We start from the raw sequence: 19,332 nt of genomic DNA, 5'->3' as shown, positions 1-19,332 counted from the left end.
TTCTGGGCCTCAGTATTGGCATTCGTAAAATAAGCAGGATGAACTGAATCCTTTAAGAAAATTATTTTATTTGAAAAGCAGAGAGAGACACATGGAGACAGATATTCTATTCATTTCGTCATTCCCCTAAATGCCTAAAAGAGCCAGCACTAGGCTAGACTGAAGCCAGGATCCAGGAACTGAATCCTAATCTCCCACCGACGAGCCATTGCCTACCTCTGGTCATTGCAAGAATCTGAAAGTGAGCCAGCCGATGGGAGCTAGCTCCTACTTTTTCTCTGTGTCTTAACTAAATAAATAAAAATGCAAAAGATGTTTGTTTTGGTACAAAAAAGTTTGAATCATGCATCATTTTATTCACAATACACATGCATGAACTTTTGAACATACTTTGTGTGCATGCATTTCAAAAAATGGGTTTTAACCAAAATATTTTTTTAAATTTTTATTTGAAAAGTATGGAGACAGAAAGAGACAGACACAGATAGATAGAAAGATATGTTCCATTCACTGGTTCACTACCCAAATGCTTGCAACAACCAAAGCTAAAGCAAGTCGGGGAGCTCAAAACTCAATCCATGTTGGTGGAAAGGATCAAGTATCTGAATCCCCACCTCCTGTCTCCCAGGGTATGCACCGTCAGGAAGCTGGAACTGACAGCTTAGCTAAGACCTAAACCCAGGCATTCTGATATGAGGAGTGGGTGTCCTAAGCAGCATCTTAAATACCTGCCCCTAAACTTATCTGTTAATGCTATTTTTCCAAAAACAATTTACATTTCCTTCATAAAATACGTGGATATTTAAGTCAACCCTTGAATAAGACTTCTTTCTGGATGCAAGGGATGCTGGACATAAGGAAAATTAAGACTAAGGGAAGGATTAGAGGAAAGATGTAAAATGGGAGCAGAGTTATGCTTCCTCCTTCTCCCTCTTCTTCACTCCCCCTCTCCCTCCTCCTCCCCCTCTCCCACACACACACACACACACACACTCCAGAGTAGGTCCAAAACCAAGTAACAAGCTTAGTCAGAAATGAGGCAGATTCCATTAGGATTCAAAAAACTATCAAGAACTACAAAACTGGTTGACATTGTGGCGCAGTGGGTTAAGCCACCATCTGCAATGCTGAATCCCATATTGGAGCTCAAGTTCACATCCTGACAGCTCCACTTCCAGTCCAGCTCCCTGCTAATGTGCCTGGGAAGGCAGTATCCTGCCACCCATGTGGGAGTCCCAGATGAAGCTCCTGGCTTTGGCCTGGCCAAGCCTCAACCATCATGGCCTATCTTTTGAGGAGTGAATCAGCAGATGGAAGCTCTCTCTCTCTGTTACTCTTTCAAATAAGTAAAATAAATCTTTTAAAAAGACTAAAGAACCAACAAGCAATGGATTTGTGATAAATCTGTTACAGACCTAAAGATGACAAATTGTGGGGAGCAACTGGGAGCAACTCGGACTAGACTAAGTTACTGGAATTAAGACTTATTCTATGCATCTGCTTTCCCACAATATGGCGCTGAGAAGGGAAACAGCTTCTACACAGCTGCCTCCAGTTCAACCAATAAACTGTGGGACCTGCTCCTGATTGGAGGAGAGCAGCGTACTCGGCGTGTGGGTAGCAGAGTTGGGATTGGTGGAAGAGGACTATAAAGGAGGAGAGAGACGGCATGCACCAGGAACATCTAAGAGGAACATCTAAGGGGAACACCTGTGCAGCCCCCGAGAGAGCCGGCCGGCGGTGTGCCGCTCCCCTGCGGAAGTGGGGAATGTGGCCAGGGGGAACTGCCCTTCCACGGAGGTGGAAGGGATAGTAGCCAACCCGGGAAGAACCAGCAGCAAACCCGGGGAGGGCCGAGCAGACGAAAGAACAGCGCAGGGTCCTGTGTTGCTCCTCCACGAAGAGGGGGAGCGACATAATGGTGCCGTGACTCGGATATGAAGCCTAGGCAGGGTTTAGTGTCGTTCCTCCATGAAGAGGGGGAGCGACAACAAATCATCGTAGAGTTTCTGTTCAGTTAAGTCCCAGAGCAGACAGGAGACTGGGGGCTGCCAAGAGAAAAGCAGGGAGCCCCACTTCCATTTTACTCTAGATTTTTAGCAGAGGCCCAAGAACCCACAGCTGAAGGCCTCTCTTATTCCTTATACAAGCCCAGGTTAGGGTACCAAGGGAAGCCAGGGGGCCTCCTTCACAGGGAATACCAGCTGCCTGCCCTCACAGATGCAGACAAGCTCTGAAAGGGATGGCATACAGCAACTCAAGAGGCTCTGGCTTCGTTTATTTAAAAAAAATAAAAACAAAAAACAACTGATTTTTATTGTGTGCTTACATGTACCAACACTGTACTAAGTACTTCTAAGGAGTATCTATTTTAAAATGTTTGCCAAAACCACAGAAGTGCTGTTACCCTCATTTTCTAGGAACCAATAGAAGTTATCATGAAACACTAGTTATAAGACAGCACAACGTGCCGGCGCCGCGGCTCACTAGGCTAATCCTCCGCCTGCGGCACTGGCACACCGGGTTCTAGTCCCGGTTGGGGCACCGGATTCTGTCCCAGTTGCTCCTCTTCTAGTCCAGCTCTCCGCTGTGGCCCGGGAGTGCAGTGGAGGATGGCCCAAGTGCTTGGGCCCTGCACCCACATGGGAGACCAGGAGGAAGTACCTCGCTCCTGGCTTCAGATCGGCACAGCGCGCTGGCAGTAGCAGCCATTTGGGGGGGTGAACCAATGGAAGGAAGACCTTTCTCTCTGTCTCTCTCTCACTGTCTAACTCTGCCTGTCCAAAAAAAAAAAAAAAAAGACAGCACAATGAAGTGTCTTAGTGAGTCTAGAATTTGTTCTCGGGTCATTCTCAATTTAACTTGTCTCCATCATTTCCTACACAACATGTGGAGAGTCAGGATGATTCACGCACAACAGACAGACCCTCAAAAATAGTTCTAGCATATTCATAAAAATAAAAACTGACTCACGTAACTGGAAGAGGCAGGGATGGGTTTCTGACCTACAGTCACTGGCCCCAGGGCTCAAATCCTATCAGAGGGCCTGTCTTGGCTCAGTTCTGTGTGCTGGTCTCATTCTCTCCTACTAATGAGGAGCTTTCTTCAGGTGGCCAGGGATACAGCATCCTCAGTAAAGAAAGGGAACATTCTGCTTTGAGTCCTCATCAATTCCCAGGGAAAGAGGCTCACTGGCACTGTTCAACCGTGTATCCCGTTTAAAGTCAACTGCTGCCATTAGATGTAGGTGGCACTCCATGGTCAATGATTGGCAATGCCATCAGAATCACACAGAGGAAAAGCAGTCCAAACTACTGGAGGTCCACTACCCTTTAACCTTGGGTAAGTCACTTAACCTTGTTAAACCTTGGTTGCCTCATCATTGACACAATGAATAATGGGTGGGCATTTGGCACACAAGTAAGGTCACCATTTTGGACACTCGTATCCCATGTTGGAGTGCTTAATTCAAGTTGTGGCTACTCCACTTCTGATCCAACTTCCTGCTAATGGAACTCTGGAAAGCTGCAGGTAATGGCTCAAGTGCTTGGGACCCTGCTAACCATGTGGGAGACCTAGATGGAGTTCTGGGTTCCTGGCTGTTGAGAGCATTTGAGGGGTGAACTAGTGAAAGGAAGATCACTTTCTGTTTTAATCTATTAAAAATAAAATTTAATAGATTAATATTTGCTGTTCAAAGTTGTAAGACACTAAAAATCATATTTAACACTTGGCACAAAAGCATTGAACCTATGGTAGTCATTTTTGTTATTACTATTATTGTGCTGTTGTTGTTTTTGACCTAGGGATTGGAATTTGAAGCCCATCCCAGATTCCCAGATGTCTATAGCACTCTTGTCCCCAGGGCGGAGTCCCCTTTGGCTCTGCAGCCAGACGCCTTGCACAACCCAGGCCCTGTGTGCCAAGGTTAAGCTGGTTCACCATCTGACGGCCACGGAGCAGCGAGTGCCTCCCCAGCCCCAGCAATGTCAATACTGCCTTCCTGACTCCGCCTATTGTATCTGGAGTAAAGTGGCCGAGCATTGTCTTCCAGCGCTCCCCCCAGGAAGCATGATATCACCCTCTAACAAAAGCGGGAAAGCTGACAGATCTGCTGAGATGGGTGTGACTACCACACACACCTCACTGGTCAAGCCCTGGGCGAGGGGCCGTGGCAAGCAGACGGTAAACAGTAGCCGCCCATGATGCCCCCCAACCGAATGCCTGACCAGCTCCTTCGGCTGATCTCCCTTGCCACATCCATGCCACGTTAGACATGACCAGCAAGCAATGCGAGTGTACTCCCTCTAAGCAGCAGAGGGGTTGCAAAGAAGCAGGACTCTGCCCATCTGGCAAACCCGCATCGTCACACCTGCCCCTGCAGCCTTTGGGAAGGAACATAAGATACCTGAGGGGACAAAAAGAGGCAGAGAGGGTAGGAAGAGAGGGAAGCCAGCGCAGCTGTCTCTAAAAATCCTGCCACACATGTGATGTGAGCGGTAGAAGAATCTGGCCAAGCTGGTGGGAATTGGGTTATAGTTTACAACCCCAGAAATAAGGAAGGCAGCTTTCAACACTCTCTTTCCTGAAGTCTGCTCCTTTAACATCCCTTCCAGCTCTGATTCTGAAACATGACAGCTGGCTGTCTGTTCATTGACACACCTGTGGGCTGGTGCCCTCGGGCCAGACCCAGAGGCTGCGACTGTATCCCTCAATTTGTCATTTCTTTCTTATAGCTTCTGTAGCTACCGCAACACCCATTCTCCAAAATCCCAGGAAAGGACGGATTGGTTTTTGCTTCCCCTACCAACAGCCTGACTGCTTTTTCTTCATCACATCTTTGGCTGTTCCCCTTGTCCTTCCATTCATTTAAGTCTTGGTGTATCCACCCATACCCATGGCTTCAGTCCCTAATCAAAAAGTCCGAGTCTTGGTCCCTTTGCCAGGCTCCTCTTCTGAGCTTTAAATCAGAGAGCCAAATTTTCAAAATCATCTGCCTATGCAACATGTACAAGATGATTTTTTGTTCCATCTCAACCCATTCACAAGCAGTGCTTTCTGCCATGTTTCCCAGCACACTGAATGGTGCCACCCTTATTTAAACCAGAATGCTGGACAACAATTATTCTCCTCTGTCTCAAGCCCCCATAGGCAACCAATCACTAATTCATGTTTCACCTCATAAACCCACTCAAGCCTTCTTGATTGCAATACTGGGAAACAAAATTGACCCTAGTCTATAGTCTCTGTCATGTTAATCCATCCTCCACAGTATTAGAGTGAATTTTCAAGTATAAATCAGACACAAGAAGACTAAACAAATGCCTTGCTGCATATAAGCACTGGTTCAAGTCCCAGCCAATCTACTTCCTACACAGCTCCGTGCAAATGTGCCTGGGAAAGCAGAAGATGGCCCACCTCTACCACCCACGTGGGAGATGTGGATAGAGTTTGCGGCTCCTGGCTTCAGCCCAACCCTGGCCTTTGTAGCCACTTGGAGAGTGATGAAGTGAATGGAAGATCTCTTTCCCTTTAACTCTACCTTACAAGTAAGTAAATAAATCTTAGGCAAAAGAAAAATGTGTACTTGAAAGGCAAGCCTAACACACACACACACACACACACACACGTATAAATTATACACAGATCTTTGTTCCATTAGTTTACTCCTCAAAGGTAGGCTAGGCCAAGCGTGTGAAAGCTAGGACATAGGTGGCAGGGACCCAGATACTGAAGCTGTTGTCTACTGCCTCCCGGGATGCACATTTGCAGGACACTGGATCAGAAATGGAAGAGCCAGGTCTCAAACCAGACTCCAACATGGAATGCAGGTGCCCCAAGTGGCAACTTAACCTGCTGAATGGGAACACCTGCCCCTGCCCCAGTTTCCACATAATACATATTTTCATGAATTTTTAAGATACTTTATATGCATAGATTTCAGAAGTTTTTCTTCAAAATAAGTCGTATAATTCCATTTTTACAAACTTTTTAAAATACCCTCATATTCATTTTTCCCACTAACAAATGAGCTTAGCAAGGGGAAATAATTCATCCTTTTTATATTCCTAGTTTCCAATAAAGTACATAGCTCAGTTATCCCTCAATGAGCCTCCACTGATTGAAAGTATAGACAAATTAATGAATGACTCAACAGATGTCTATTTAATAAGTGTGTAAATGTCACAGGTAATATTAAATAATTATATAAAACCATTTATTCATTACTAAATACTAATATCCAATAAAAGGCCTGTTTAACTTCACTTCTAAGACCATATATTTCATGTTTCATAAAGAAACAGTATCTTCTTTTGACTTTATTTACATCAAATATTTAAAATAACAGTTTAAGAATTAATATTACTTGCAGTGTATATGCGATTGACCTATTATTTTTACTTCAAGATGCTAAAACCCTTTCTGTAACATTCCCCGTTTCTTTCAGGTCTGTTGTCAACAATCTCTTAGGATGACAATCTCCAATAAAATTTCTAAACAGTAACTACATACACTAATGAAAACAGAAAAGAAATAGCATCTGTTGTAAAAAACTTTAGAGGCTAGCTGAGCTAAATCTACTTGTTCCCAAAGCTGATAGCCTGCCTGGCTAGAGAATCCAGAAATAGGGGGAAGAATACCAGGAGACAGAGTCCGCACAGGTAAATTGAATTGGATCGCGTTTGCAAAGTGGATGGAAAGTTCATGGAACTGCATGACAAGAGCCAAGAGGAAAGAATGTAGACTGTGGAGATGGGCCATGAGTAGGGAGGAGTGGATAGACGAGGGGAAGCATTGGTTAGAAGTATTCTAACTTGGTAAGTGGGGAATGGCTGGCACAAAAGTTAAAGGATTACATTATGTTGAAGACTTTTAGAAGGAGACTGTGTCTATAAGTGGCTCTTCTACATCCTGGGAAACATTAGATCAGTCTTGACTAGTACAGTGGACCTCATATAGCAAGATTTTCTTGATTAAAAGAGCTTCGTTTATTAAGGGAGTCCTTAGGGCAGAGCACTTCACACCCATTATCATACTTGATATTTATAGCAACCCTTGGAAATGGGTATTTTCATCCATATCAGATAAGAAAAATGTGGCTTAGAGAAAGTAATTTGCTTATTGCTATCTATTTTGGTCTTTGACTTCATGATCCATGCTCTTAATTCCTTCTTCAGCTTGCCTACCATGTTTTGTCAAATTTCTCAGAGTCTTCAGTGTTAACAGATATCCCCTAAGCAGATAGTCATGAAGTGATTACCATGTCTGATTTGAGCCTTACATTTATACTAATGCAACATATTATAGTTTATGCCTTACCTTTTTAGCAAAAAGAGCATGTGTTGGCTCCCATGAATTCCACATATAACCAAAAGTTGGTTGTCACAAGAACTTTCAGCAGGGGTGGGCATTGTGGCACAGCAGGTTAAGGTGCTGCCTGTGGTGCCAGCATTCCATATGGGAGCCAGTTCAAGTCCTGGCTGCTCCACTTCTCATTCAGCTTCCTGTTAATGTGCCTAGGAAAGCAGCAGAGGATGACCCAAGTAACTTGGGCCTCTGCCACCGACATGGGAGACCTGGAAGAAGGTCCTGGCTCCTAGCTTCAGCCCCACCTGGCTCCAGCTATTGCAGTCATTTGGAGAGTGAACCAACAGATTAAAGATCTCCATCTTTCCCTCTGACTCTGCCTTTCAAATAAAAAATATTTTTAAAAGAACTTTCAACAAATAAGATCTTTCTCCCATGTTGAACATAACTTATTTTTATCTATACAAACACAGAACTTGATTTTCATTTTGAAATGGTATCTTTTGGTGTTGGTCTACCCTTCCAGCCTAGTAAAATCTATTTGAACCTTGATCCTGGGTGCTAAACAGAAAGCCATTTACAGGAAGTAAGCAGGTGATATAATCACACATGTATTTTTTGAAGGGTAGAGCCTCAAGGAAACAAATTCATAATTTTAGAATTCAGACCCCACCCACCAAAATCTCCTAAAGGATTTAACAGTTTTGAAATGGACTCAGAAGACTCCTTCCCTCCTGGAGAGATGTCCTAGAAGAACTAGACTCTTCCAGGAAGCTGTCCCAGTACAGGGCTGAAAGGGGAATGTCCCACCAAAGGCAATGTTTGGAAGGGAATGCCTTTGAAGAAAATAAGACAAGACTCCTCCCTCTGAGAATAATTCCAAGGGTGGCTCTAATCCCAGCTTCTAGACTTCCACGTTGACTACTCAGAACTGACTCTAACCTTCTAAGACTAGTTATACTGAGGAGGTATCAGCTGGGACTACATCCCTGACTTTATAATTGCATTTCCACTGCCATTCCAGACAAGGTTGTTATGTGACTAGAGACTTCTCATTGTATCACTGTTAATCACATACAACATACTACGATAAAGCAGTGATTTTTTTTAAAAGATCTGAAAAAGAGATCTTCCATCCATTGGTTCACTGCCCAAATGACCACATGTGGGTGCTGGGGCCCAAACACTTGGGCCCATTCTCTGTTGTTTTCCTAGGCACATTGGCAGGGAGCTGGATTGGGAGTGGAGGAGCAGTTGGAACTTGAACCAATGCCCAAATGGGATGCCAGCGAGACAGGCAGTGGCTTAACCCAGTACACTCTGGGGCCAGCATTGTGGTGAACTTTTTGTTTGCTTTTCTGTATGAGTATACAGAACCCTTTAAAGAAAGCAGCCTGGATTGGAAAGGCTGAAGGAGAAGGGAAAAGCTAGCATGCTTATTAGGATTCATTTGTAAGATGAAACTGACCGTGATTCTCACATGAGAGAAGAAAGCATCAGAAGCTAGGAGGGTTTGTGGGGGAGTTTCTGGAAGCTATATACCTCCTTCAACTCTGACTAGCTTCTCTGCCACTCAGAACCACCTTTATTGAGGCAAACGTGACAATTTTTTGTTTTGTTCGTTCAGAAAAAAAAAGAAATGAGAAACAACCCACTACAGAGACTACAGAGACAAGCCCATAAACCAATCCCCTTACTCTATTACTATAGTCCAAGAAGACCAAGCTTAAGGAACGGGTGCCTAAGGCTGTAGACTGATTAAACTGGGTTCTTGTTGCAATTCTGGAGCTTCGAGTTTTCATGTTTATGGCTGTCTAGACTGAGCATGCAAATTAGGATAACACAACAGACCTGCCCTAGAAAACTAGCCTTGCTCGCCTCACTTTCCTTTCTACCAAGAACATGGCCTTCCCTGCCCCACTCCCCACCCCCCTCAGTTTGATCTACTACCTCCAGAAGTCAGGACTTTTGTTTGTTTTTTCAGGCAACTAAAGTCTACATATGGAGCAACTATTTTGGCCACATAACTTTTTAGTTAAATTTTATGAGAGCTCACCTAAGCCTATGTTGCAATGTGCCATAGCACAGTCACTTTAGGAAAAGGGGAGGTGAATTCAAACAGGTGTGTGTATTACTTAACCTAAAAGTTGCCTCAGCATAATGTGAACACCTGGGCTTTGCAATACTCTAAGCCCTAGTATGGAATCAGTTCCAGGCTTCATGTCACTGATAAACAAGGCACTCAGGAAAAAAGAAAACAAAAATGGACTCATAACTATTTGAAGAGGTATATTACTGGAGAAAAACAGTTCTACAATAATAAATGCAATATACAAATACTAAAACCATCCGAGATAATCTTTCATTTTCAGCAATTTGTTTTACACATTCCTACTCTCAAAATATTAAATTCTGAATACTTTGGTTGTTGAAAGCAAACTGAAAAGCTATAAAACAATTATATACAATGATGCTATCCTAATTTTAAATTTTTAATATTTTAAACACATGAAAACAATTTGGCAGATACTTGTATATATTTGGATCAAATTCTATTAATATAGCCTGCTCATTAAGTTCAGTAAATTTTCCCGATTTCTAATATCAATTCGATTTGTTGTAATTGGAATGCTTTTAAACAAAAGGGGAGAAACTAACATGATAACATATTTGCCATTTTCAGGTTTTGATGCTGCTTTCAGGCTGTGTCACAAAGGAGCAAGCGATCGATTATCTGGAGAATCTATGCAATATACATACTATACCAAAACACATTCAGACAACCACTGACTCCACAATAGGTTTCAATAGTCTCCTGTGCCCGGTGAGTCTGATCAGCACCTCAACTTTCTCTTCACTGGGTCAATACACACACTGAGTAAGTATATGCAAAAATTATACAGCCCAAATCTCCCTGAACCCAACCATTAGAAAAGTTTAAAACCTAGGATTTGATTGCTTGATTAAAATAGAGTGTAGAGACAAAAATCTTTACGCAAAAGCAGTTTGGTTCTCATTTCACAGACAATCTACACATTGCCTTAAGTGGGCCCCCATAACACTCTGTATGAATTTTTCCTTTTTTGTCACTGAACATTTTCTTTGAAGCAAGAAAAACCAGGTTTGGGGTTTTGGGTGGTGGTGGTTGTGTTTTAAATAAGGACACAGTTCAGAATGGAAAGCAGAAAAGTTAATGTGTGAAAGTAAGTGGGTATCTTCAAATAAGGGACAACAAGTTCTGAGAAGTCTGTGGCAATCAGCCAGGAGAGACTCTAGAAAAATCAGCTCCTGCCTAAGGTTTCTGCATTTCATTCCTCACTCATGTTAACCAGAAACCCAGGGTACGTGTGCCTCCACCACACACACCCCTTGTTAACCAGTTCTGAGATTTGGTGAGAGCCAAATTTAAAAACAGTAAATTTAGAAAAATAGATAAGCCAAACCTTACCAGAAAGGAGCAAGCTGACTCCACAGAGAACTAGACGGGCTAAAGAATCCATGCTTCCCCAAACCTCTCCATCCAGTGTCCACAGATGTGCACCAGGTCCCCAGGAGCCTTTCAAAAACCCAGAGGTTTGTGACTTTCCATTCTCAAGTTCCACTTGGTCTTGTTTACAAGTTGGAGGCAAGAAGGAACAGCACCAAGCAGGCTGTAACAGTCTCAATTTCTGTCTGAGCACAGGGAGTTTTAAGTTCCTTTTTCCTGTTTCCTTTGTAGATTAGGATGGGAAAGGCTGTATCTTAAAGGCATTTGGTATCCGCAGGGCTGGGAGCATGGCAAGCCCTATCCATCTTGCAATTCATCAAAACATTTGTCTGTGCTGTTGCTTCTGCCCCGCGTTGTGCGGCTGTTGTGGGGTAGAGGGATTTTTGTTGGGAGTCTGGGTCCTGGTCAGCACTTTCACAAACAATAGGGGTATCCTCTCGAGGGCGGGGAGCTGAGAATAACAAGCCCTCCACCTAGGTATGGTATGTGCTGATGACCAGCCCTCCGCGGACTTCCAGCAAGGGCTGTCTCCGGGGGCTGCTGAAGATTCCTGCCACAGGGGCTCCTGGGTGTGGGATGCAGCTTTGGCTTTTATGTGCTCGTTTTAACCCACATGTTTTGAATTGGGAAAAGAGTTTTCCAAGTCATACAACCTGAAAGGCAGTGAATTTGAGTGAGCACCGGTGAGGTCAGTGCTTACTGTAGCCGCAAGAGACCAGAATCCAAAATTGTTGGCCTGTTTGCTTTAACACAGATGGCCTCTTTGTTGGCCCTGAGCCCAAAGACACCCCTGCTACTGGCTTCAGCTTTAATTTTTATTAATAATTCATCTGAAAGGATCTGAGTTCTCAAAGAACCTGCAGAGAAAGATTTTAGTAACGTGAACAATCTTGTTCGCAGTGACCAGGAGCAAATTATATAAAATATTTCAGGAGCAAATCATATTAAAAAAAAAAAACTTTAAATGTCTATATAAAAACAAAGAATTATATTGGGATTAAAAAATCATGTTCATAAAGGAGAGAGAAACTAGTCTTTGGAATAACAGTATCCAAAATGAGGTCTGAGACCCTAAATTTACCCATGCAGTAATTTCTCCACAATATGAATTATGACTTAAGAGTAAATACTCTGTTCATCATTTGCCTCCACGCTTGAGGGAAAAAAAAATGGCTGCTTCTCCTTTTCCTTCCCACTGGAAGAAAAGGCAGATGCTGCTGGTCTTGACTACTTTCTGTCCCAGGTTCTATCACATCAGAGATGACCTTGAGAGCCAATGAATGTTTCCAGTCTGCAGGGGTGGAGAAGCCCAGGCACCGCCTTGAAGCACACCTGAGGCGAAAGACTGGTTCAGCTACATGCGGCCTGAAAGAGGTTACTTAATTTCTCTGAGTCTCGGTTTCAACAGCTGTAAAATGGCAATCGTACCTCCTTTGTGAGTTTTTCAAGTAGATTAAATGAGGTTTAAAATATGTAAAAAAAACCATATCTGGCATTGGGCCTCATTCACGAGAGGTTTTCATTAAATGTTAATGAAACAGAACAGCAGTTCTGTCTCTGGCTCATGTCCCAAGAGCTTCTGTCAAAAAACCATTCTCCAGTCCTGTGAGACGGGCTTAATTTAGCGTGGTAAAGGACTGGTCTAGGAGTTGGGCATTCTGGGTTTTAGTCCCAGCTCTGCTATGCTTTGCCTATGAGATCTTAGACAGATCATTTCCCATCTCTAGTCTTGTTTCTGCAGTTGTAAAAGGAAGAATTTAGGCTGAATGTGACAAGCTTCTCTTTGGATTCTATCCTCCCATAAGTTTAAAATGACTAACTAGATGGCTCCATTCTCAGACTTTATCTGGAAGATGCTGGTTCTGTGTCCCTGTCCCTGTGAAAGCCTGGGAGGATCACAAATATGTCCTATTTTAAGACCATGGTGGCTGAGGCTTTGTGAGGTCCACTGGCCCCAAGCCATATGGGACAGTAGGAGAAGGCCTCGGAGAAAAACAAACTGCGGGGCATGGGCCTTCCGCTGCCCAAGCTTCCTCTGTTTATGTTCGTGGCCGCACAGGGAAGCTGCCATTGCTCACGCTCCCTCCCACTGACTAGTTCTGGGTAACTGAATGTGCCACCTTGCTCTTTTCTGGTATGATTCCCTCTGCTCTCCAAAAAAGTGCCTCTGTTTCATGCTTTCCCTGATTATCCGTGAAATTCTGTATTACCCAGAGATGTTACTCAAGCTCTTCCTTCCTCCGTTACCCAGAGTGGGTAACTCCGTTTCGTTCTCTCTGCAGTCCAGGAATGCTGCTCATTTCCATTTATTTCTCCAGTGTGTGTGTGTGTGTGTGTGTGTGTGTGTGTATATAAAAGCCATGTGATACAATTTCATCTTTAAGAATCCAGAAAAGGTATTCCAGTTAATCCTTTCCGCTGTTACCAGAATAAGTGGCTCAATTTAATCAGTGCTCCTCCTGGCTTTCTTGAGCCTATGTGGGTATCTATTCAGTCCAAGGGCTGAGCAATGTTTTTCTGGGATATCTGAATCTCAACATGAGACATAAATTCCAGGTGTGAAATGAAGACGATAACTTGTGGACAAAGATCCCCAGACACACTCCGCTTCAGCTTTCTGACCAGGGATCTTAGAACCTGGAGAAGTGATCAAGGAAAAATAATGTGAGCTTCACCGCACATGTAGGGCCAATAAATCCGAGGAACTGATTGGCACAGGTTGGGAAGTTGCAAAACTGGATGGCATGCCGGGATTTTCAGGGGAAGGGAGAGGCCTCTTCCACGTTTGGACAGTACTGCCCACAATAAATAATACATTAAGGAAACAGCACATACTTGGGTGTGGCTACAACCCTTCTGTAGAAAGAAGTCTGGGGCCATTTTGAGGGCATCCTTACTCTCTGAGGAGTCTTGCTGAGGACCAGGTGAACCAACTCGCTGCTGCTCTATCCCCCTGGAGATGCTGAAACACTCTCCCCATCCTTGATTGACCAACCCCTCGTCTTCTGGGTCAGCCTCAGAAAGGTCGTCCTAGACCACCCAAGCCAAATTAGGCCTCCTCTGCGAGTCTCTCTCAATCCCCTGTTCTTTTCTTTCAGGGTGCTAACCACAATTGGTGATCACTGCTGTCCCTGGGTATCCATGTGGATTGGTTGCAGGATCCCCCAATTATACCAAATTCCACAGATGTTCAAGTCCACTATATAAAATGGCATATAGCCTACACACATACTTCCACGCGCTTTACTTACAAAACCTAACACATTGCAAATGCTGTATAATAATTGTCATGCTGTATTCTTTAGGGAATAATTACAAGAAAATAGCCTATATATGTTTGACATCAATGCGATTTAAATATTTATATTTTTGGTTCATGGTTGGTTGTATCTGTGGATGTGGAATCCATGGGCATGGAGGGTCCATTGTGTTATGACATTTTCTTTTTAAGGTCTTCTCTGCCCCAAACTTGACTGAGGTTTTCATGAGGCGGGGGCAGGCATCTGGGAAGTGAATCAGCACATGGGACTTCTCTCTGTTCATCTCTCTGTCAGTCTGTCTCACTGCCTCTCAAATAATTTTTTCATCAAAGGAAAACCAGTTTGAACAAGATAAAATTTATGTACCTATACCCTGCAGATACTACATGTATATAGTAAATATATAACAAAATGTGAACTCTTTCTGACAATTTTTATTTTCTTCATACTTTTCTAAAATTTCTTTTGTTAAAGATTTTACTTTATTTATTTGGAAAGAGTTATAGGAAGAGAGGCAGAGAGGGGGAGGGGGAGGGAGGGGAGGGGGGAGGGAGAGTGAGAGATCTTCTACCTGCTGACTCACTTCCCAGATGGCAGTAACAGCCAGGGTTGGGCCAGGTTTAAGGCAGAAGCCGGGAGCTTCATCCAGGTCTCCCACATGCATAGCAGGGGCCCAGACACTTGGGCCATCTTCTGCTGCTTTTCTCAGGCCATTAGCAGGGAGCTGGATTAAAAATGGAGTAGCTGAGACACAAAGCAGTGCCCCTGTGGAATGGAGGTGTCGCAGGCCGTGGCTTATCCACTTTGTCACAACGCTTGCCCTACTTTTCTATAATTTCAACACTTTAAAAAATAATGAGCATATATATACACACAGATGAATCAGATTAGAGGGAAAGCCTTGAAAGAGTTGATTCAGCACAGCTGGGTGGACTTCAAACCATCCACTGGCAACAGTGGTGGCCATGAATCAGTACCAAGTGAGCCTCCAGCTCCCTGGGGTGAGCAAATTCATGTCCACCTCACACACAGCCTGGGTCTTCTGCCTTTTGCTGGGTCCTGAGCCTTCAGAGCCAGCACATCTGGCTCCCTAAGGACTTTTTGAGGTTTTCTGTGAACCTGCTGTCCTTAGAGGTGGCTGGCAGAAAAGGAAGGGTCATCAACAATTAAGTCTTGGCCTTCAGCCAGGATACCACAGTTAAAAGTGGCAACACCCACCCTGGTCTGGAGTGGTTGGCTATGGAAAATACCTGACCCTCTCTGAACCCCAGTTACTCCAAAATCTCTCAGCTATTGCAGCATTTTTCCTCTCTTTTTATTTGTTGGCATCTAAATGGCAAGCACTGCCTGGTCATTGGAGGAAACATAGAAGTACAAGATGTGGTCTCTGCTTTTGAAGTTCATGGTTAAACAATCCCAGCATGGAGACAATGCAGCAAAACAGGAAAAGTTAAACAACAAAATCGGGCATTGTGTGGTTAAATACCAAAGGGTGGTTCAGGCAATAAAATTTTGAGTGCTAATTTGCCTTGGTATCCTTCAGTACTTACGGGACTGATTCTTACATCTTTATTTTGTCTTCCGGAAGTCCCTTGCCACAGGTGGCGTCTTTCCAGATACACTGTCAGCCCCATAAGGCAAGAGCTCTGCCCTTCATTTCAGATAATTCTGTGCTATTCAGGGAAAGAGAAACCAGAATTCCCCCACAACCACTATGAGAGCACGTGGCCCCAGACAGAATAGACTGGAGATAGACTCCAACTCTGAAGAAGAAAGTTTGCCAAAAAAAAGGATACAAGTAGTAGAAGACAAAAGCAAATTCAGACATGACCTTGTCCATGAAACCTTCCTGGTGGCCACTACTGATAATCTAATGAGCTTCTCCATAGCTAAGCTGAATACTACGCCTCTCAGGATTCTACGCATCTGCAGTTCATCTTCCACTGGGCAGTCCTTTTGATCTCAGCAGGCCTCCCTCATATGTCCAGTCAAATGTCAATCATTTGGGTAGCTCAGCTTCAGGAGTGAGCAGACTGTGTGGCAAAAGGACTGCGGGGACCACATATCTCTCATTCTCCAGTAAGCTAGCTTGACTTGTTAATGTGGTAGTCTCAGAAATCCAAAAGGGGCCAGCGTGTGGCGTAGTGGCTAAAGCTGTCGCCTGCAGTGCCGGCATCCCATATGGGCACTGGTTCTAGTCTTGGCTGCTCCACTTCTGATCCAGCTCTCTCCTATGGCCTGGGAAAGCTGCAGAAGATGGCCCTGGGCCCCTGCACCCTCATGGGGGACCCTGAAGAAGCTTCAGACCGGCGCAGCTCCGGCCTTTGTGGCCATCTGGGGAGTGAACCAGCAGATGGAAGACCTCTCTCTCTGTCTTTCTCTGCCTCTGCCTCTCTGTAACTCTGCCTTTCAAATAAATAAATAAATCTTTTTAAAAAATCCAAAATACATATATAAGACTGGAAAAATAAACTCTGTCCTTTGATGCTAAGGGATACAGTTACAATATAAAGGGCAAGAATAAAATAAGGATCTTGATCATGTTTTTTAAAGTTTGGGGACAGGTGTTTGTAGCACTTAAGATGCCTGCATTCCATACCAGAATGCCTGGGTTCAAGTCTCAGCTCTGTTTCCCATTCCAGATTCCTGCTAATGAGCACTTTTGGAGGCCACTCAAGGAATTGGGTCCTGGGCACCATGTGGAGATACAGATTGAGTTTCAGGCTGCTGGCTTTGGCCTGACCCAGCCTTACCTCTTGCAGGTATTTGGGGAGTGAACCAGCAGATGGGAGATTGATCTCTCTCTCCTCCAAGTAAATAAATAATAAATTTGTCATATTTATAGAATTTATATATAGTAAAATTTACCATATTTAAAATGTGGCAAAAAGTCACATACCATAAAATTTACCATCTTAACTATTAAGTGTGTAGGTCAATGGTGCTAACATACTTACATTGTTGTGCAATAGATCTCTAGAATTTTTCATATTGCAAAACTGAGGCTGGTACTACAGCTCAATAGGCTAATCCTCTGCCTGCGGCGCCGGCACCCCGGGTTCTAGTCCCGGTCGGGGCGCCAGATTCTGTCCCGGTTGCCCCTCTTCCAGGCCAGCTCTCTGCTGTGGCCCGGGAAGGCAGTGGAGGATGGCCCAAGTCCTTGGGCCCTGCACCTGCATGGGAGACCAGGAGAAGCACCTGGCTCCTAGATTTGGATCAGCGCAGTGTGCCAGCCACGGCAGCCATTGGAGGGTGAACCAACAGTAAAGGAAGACCTTTCTCTCTGTCTCTCTCTCTCTCACTATCCACTCTGCCTGTCAAAAAAAAAAAAAAAAGAAAGAAAGAAAAAAACACAAAAACAAAAACTGAAACTGTATTTATTGAACGACTCTTCATATGCCTTTTACTCAACCTGTCAACCACGATTCTACTTCTGTTTCTATTAGTTTGACTGCTGTAGACACCTCATATAATGGAATCATGCAGTATTTGCCTGTGACTGGCTTATTTAACTTAGCATAGCAGGTGATAAGATTCCTTCTTGTTTTAAAAAATGTATTTATTTGAAAGACAGAGTGACACAAAGAGAGAGACAGAAAGAGAGACAGGCAGACCGAGAGAATCTTCCATCTGCTGGTTCACTCCCCAAATGGCTGCAAAAGCAAGAGCTGAGCCAAAGCAAAGCCAGAATCCAGGTACTCCATCTGAGGCTCCCAGGTAGGTGACGGGCCCTGAGTACTTGAGTCAGCAGCCACTGTTTGCCAGGTGCATTAGCAGGGAGCTGGATCAGAAGCAGAGCAGCTGGGACTCTAAGAAGTGGCTTAACCTGCTGCACCAAAATGCTGACCGCTGATTCCTTCTGTTCTAAGGCTGAATACTATCCCATTGCACGCATATACCAGATTCCCGTTACTCTTCATCAGTCCGTGAGCATTTAGGTTGTTTTCATCGTGTAGCTACTGCGACTAATGCTTCTGTGGATATGTGCATACACCTCTTCAAGGTCCTGCTTTCAATGACTGGGTCATATAATTCATTTTTAATTTTCTGAGGAAACGTCATGCTGTTTTCCACAATCATGCATCATTTTACATTCCCATCAGTAGTGCACAGTGTTTCAATTTCTGCACATCCTCTTCAAAACTTTTTATTTTCTGGTTTGGGGGTAGGACAAACCTAATGGGTTTAAGGTGAAAACTCACCCCTTTCAGGTGAACAATTCTTTGAGTTTTGACAAATACATACCTTGGTGTAGTCAGACTCTAGTCGGCCCATTTCCATCACTCCCTAAGTTCTCTGGGACTAGTACCCTGGGGAATGACTCATCTGTATTCCGACCCTAAATCTCTGACTTCTTCCAGAATATAAAAAAAAATCATAATAAACAGCTTTGAAATTAGTTTCTTTCATTTGATCCAATCGTGTATCTGCATGTTTCTGGTCCCCTAGAAGTATACCTTTGTATGGACGTATTACTGTGCATCTATTCACTAGTTTATTCCTCTCTTCGCCATTTGAAATGGTTTCAAATTTGAGTGCTTATGAATAAAATCCCTATAACTTTATTCATCTTTTTAATTTCTATACATCTGCATACGTAGTTTTTAAAAAAGATTTATTTGTTTATTTCAAAGTCAGAGTTACACAGAAAGAGAAAGAGAGGTGGAAAGAGAGGTCTTCCATCTGCTGGTTCACTCCCCAGTCGGCCGCAATGGCCGGAGGTACACTGATCCGAAGCTAGGAGCCAGGAGCTTCTTCCAGGTCTCCCATGCAGGTGCCGGGGCCCAAGGACTTGGGCCATCTTCTACTGCTTTCCCAGGCCATAGCAGAGAGCTGGATCAGAAGTGGAGCAGCCAGGTCTCTAACCAGCGCCCATATGGGATGCCGACACTGCAGGCGGTGGCTTAGCCCGCTACGCCACAGTCAGTCCCATGCATAGTTTTTGCATGACCTTGTTTTTTTTTTTTCCCTTGGGTAAATACCTGGAAAATTAAATAGTAAGCATCAGTTTAATTTTATAAGGAAATGTTGGGCTTTATCTGTTGTGGCTGTGCCATTTTTCATTCCCATGACCAACATATGAGACTTACTTAACTACATCCTTACTGGCATTTGTTGTCATTTTTTGTTAATATTTAAGCCATCTTAACATATGTGTAGTGATATCTCAATGTGACTTTAAGTTTCATTTCCCTAATGCCTAACAATGTTGAGTATTTTTGTGTGGGGTGGTTTATTTTCCATTCATTTACCCTCTTTGGTAAAGTGTTCAAATTG

General features: G+C 43.8%; 1 protein-coding gene across 2 annotated transcripts in view; it reads right to left on the bottom strand.

Moving 5' to 3' along the window:
* The window catches only part of TEK (TEK receptor tyrosine kinase), a 129,443-nt gene extending 118,007 nt beyond the window's left edge, over positions 1-11,436 (bottom strand). The window contains exon 1 of one of the 2 annotated variants that reach the window (XM_051844874.3): positions 10,757-11,436. In XM_051844874.3, the coding sequence (XP_051700834.3) occupies positions 10,757-10,808 (52 nt within the window). In that variant the 5' untranslated portion in view covers positions 10,809-11,436. The remainder of the gene's footprint in view (positions 1-10,756) is intronic. The other variant, XM_051844873.3, reaches the window with a different exon arrangement.
* Positions 11,437-19,332: the final 7,896 nt, after the last annotated feature.

The sequence above is a fragment of the Oryctolagus cuniculus genome, chromosome 1 (genome assembly GCF_051225735.1).
Source record: "Oryctolagus cuniculus isolate XC-2025 breed Fujian yellow rabbit chromosome 1, ASM5122573v1, whole genome shotgun sequence".
Lineage (NCBI taxonomy): Eukaryota > Metazoa > Chordata > Mammalia > Lagomorpha > Leporidae > Oryctolagus > Oryctolagus cuniculus.
Note: the sequence above shows the minus strand (reverse complement) of the source record. Positions and strands in the feature narration are given on the sequence as shown.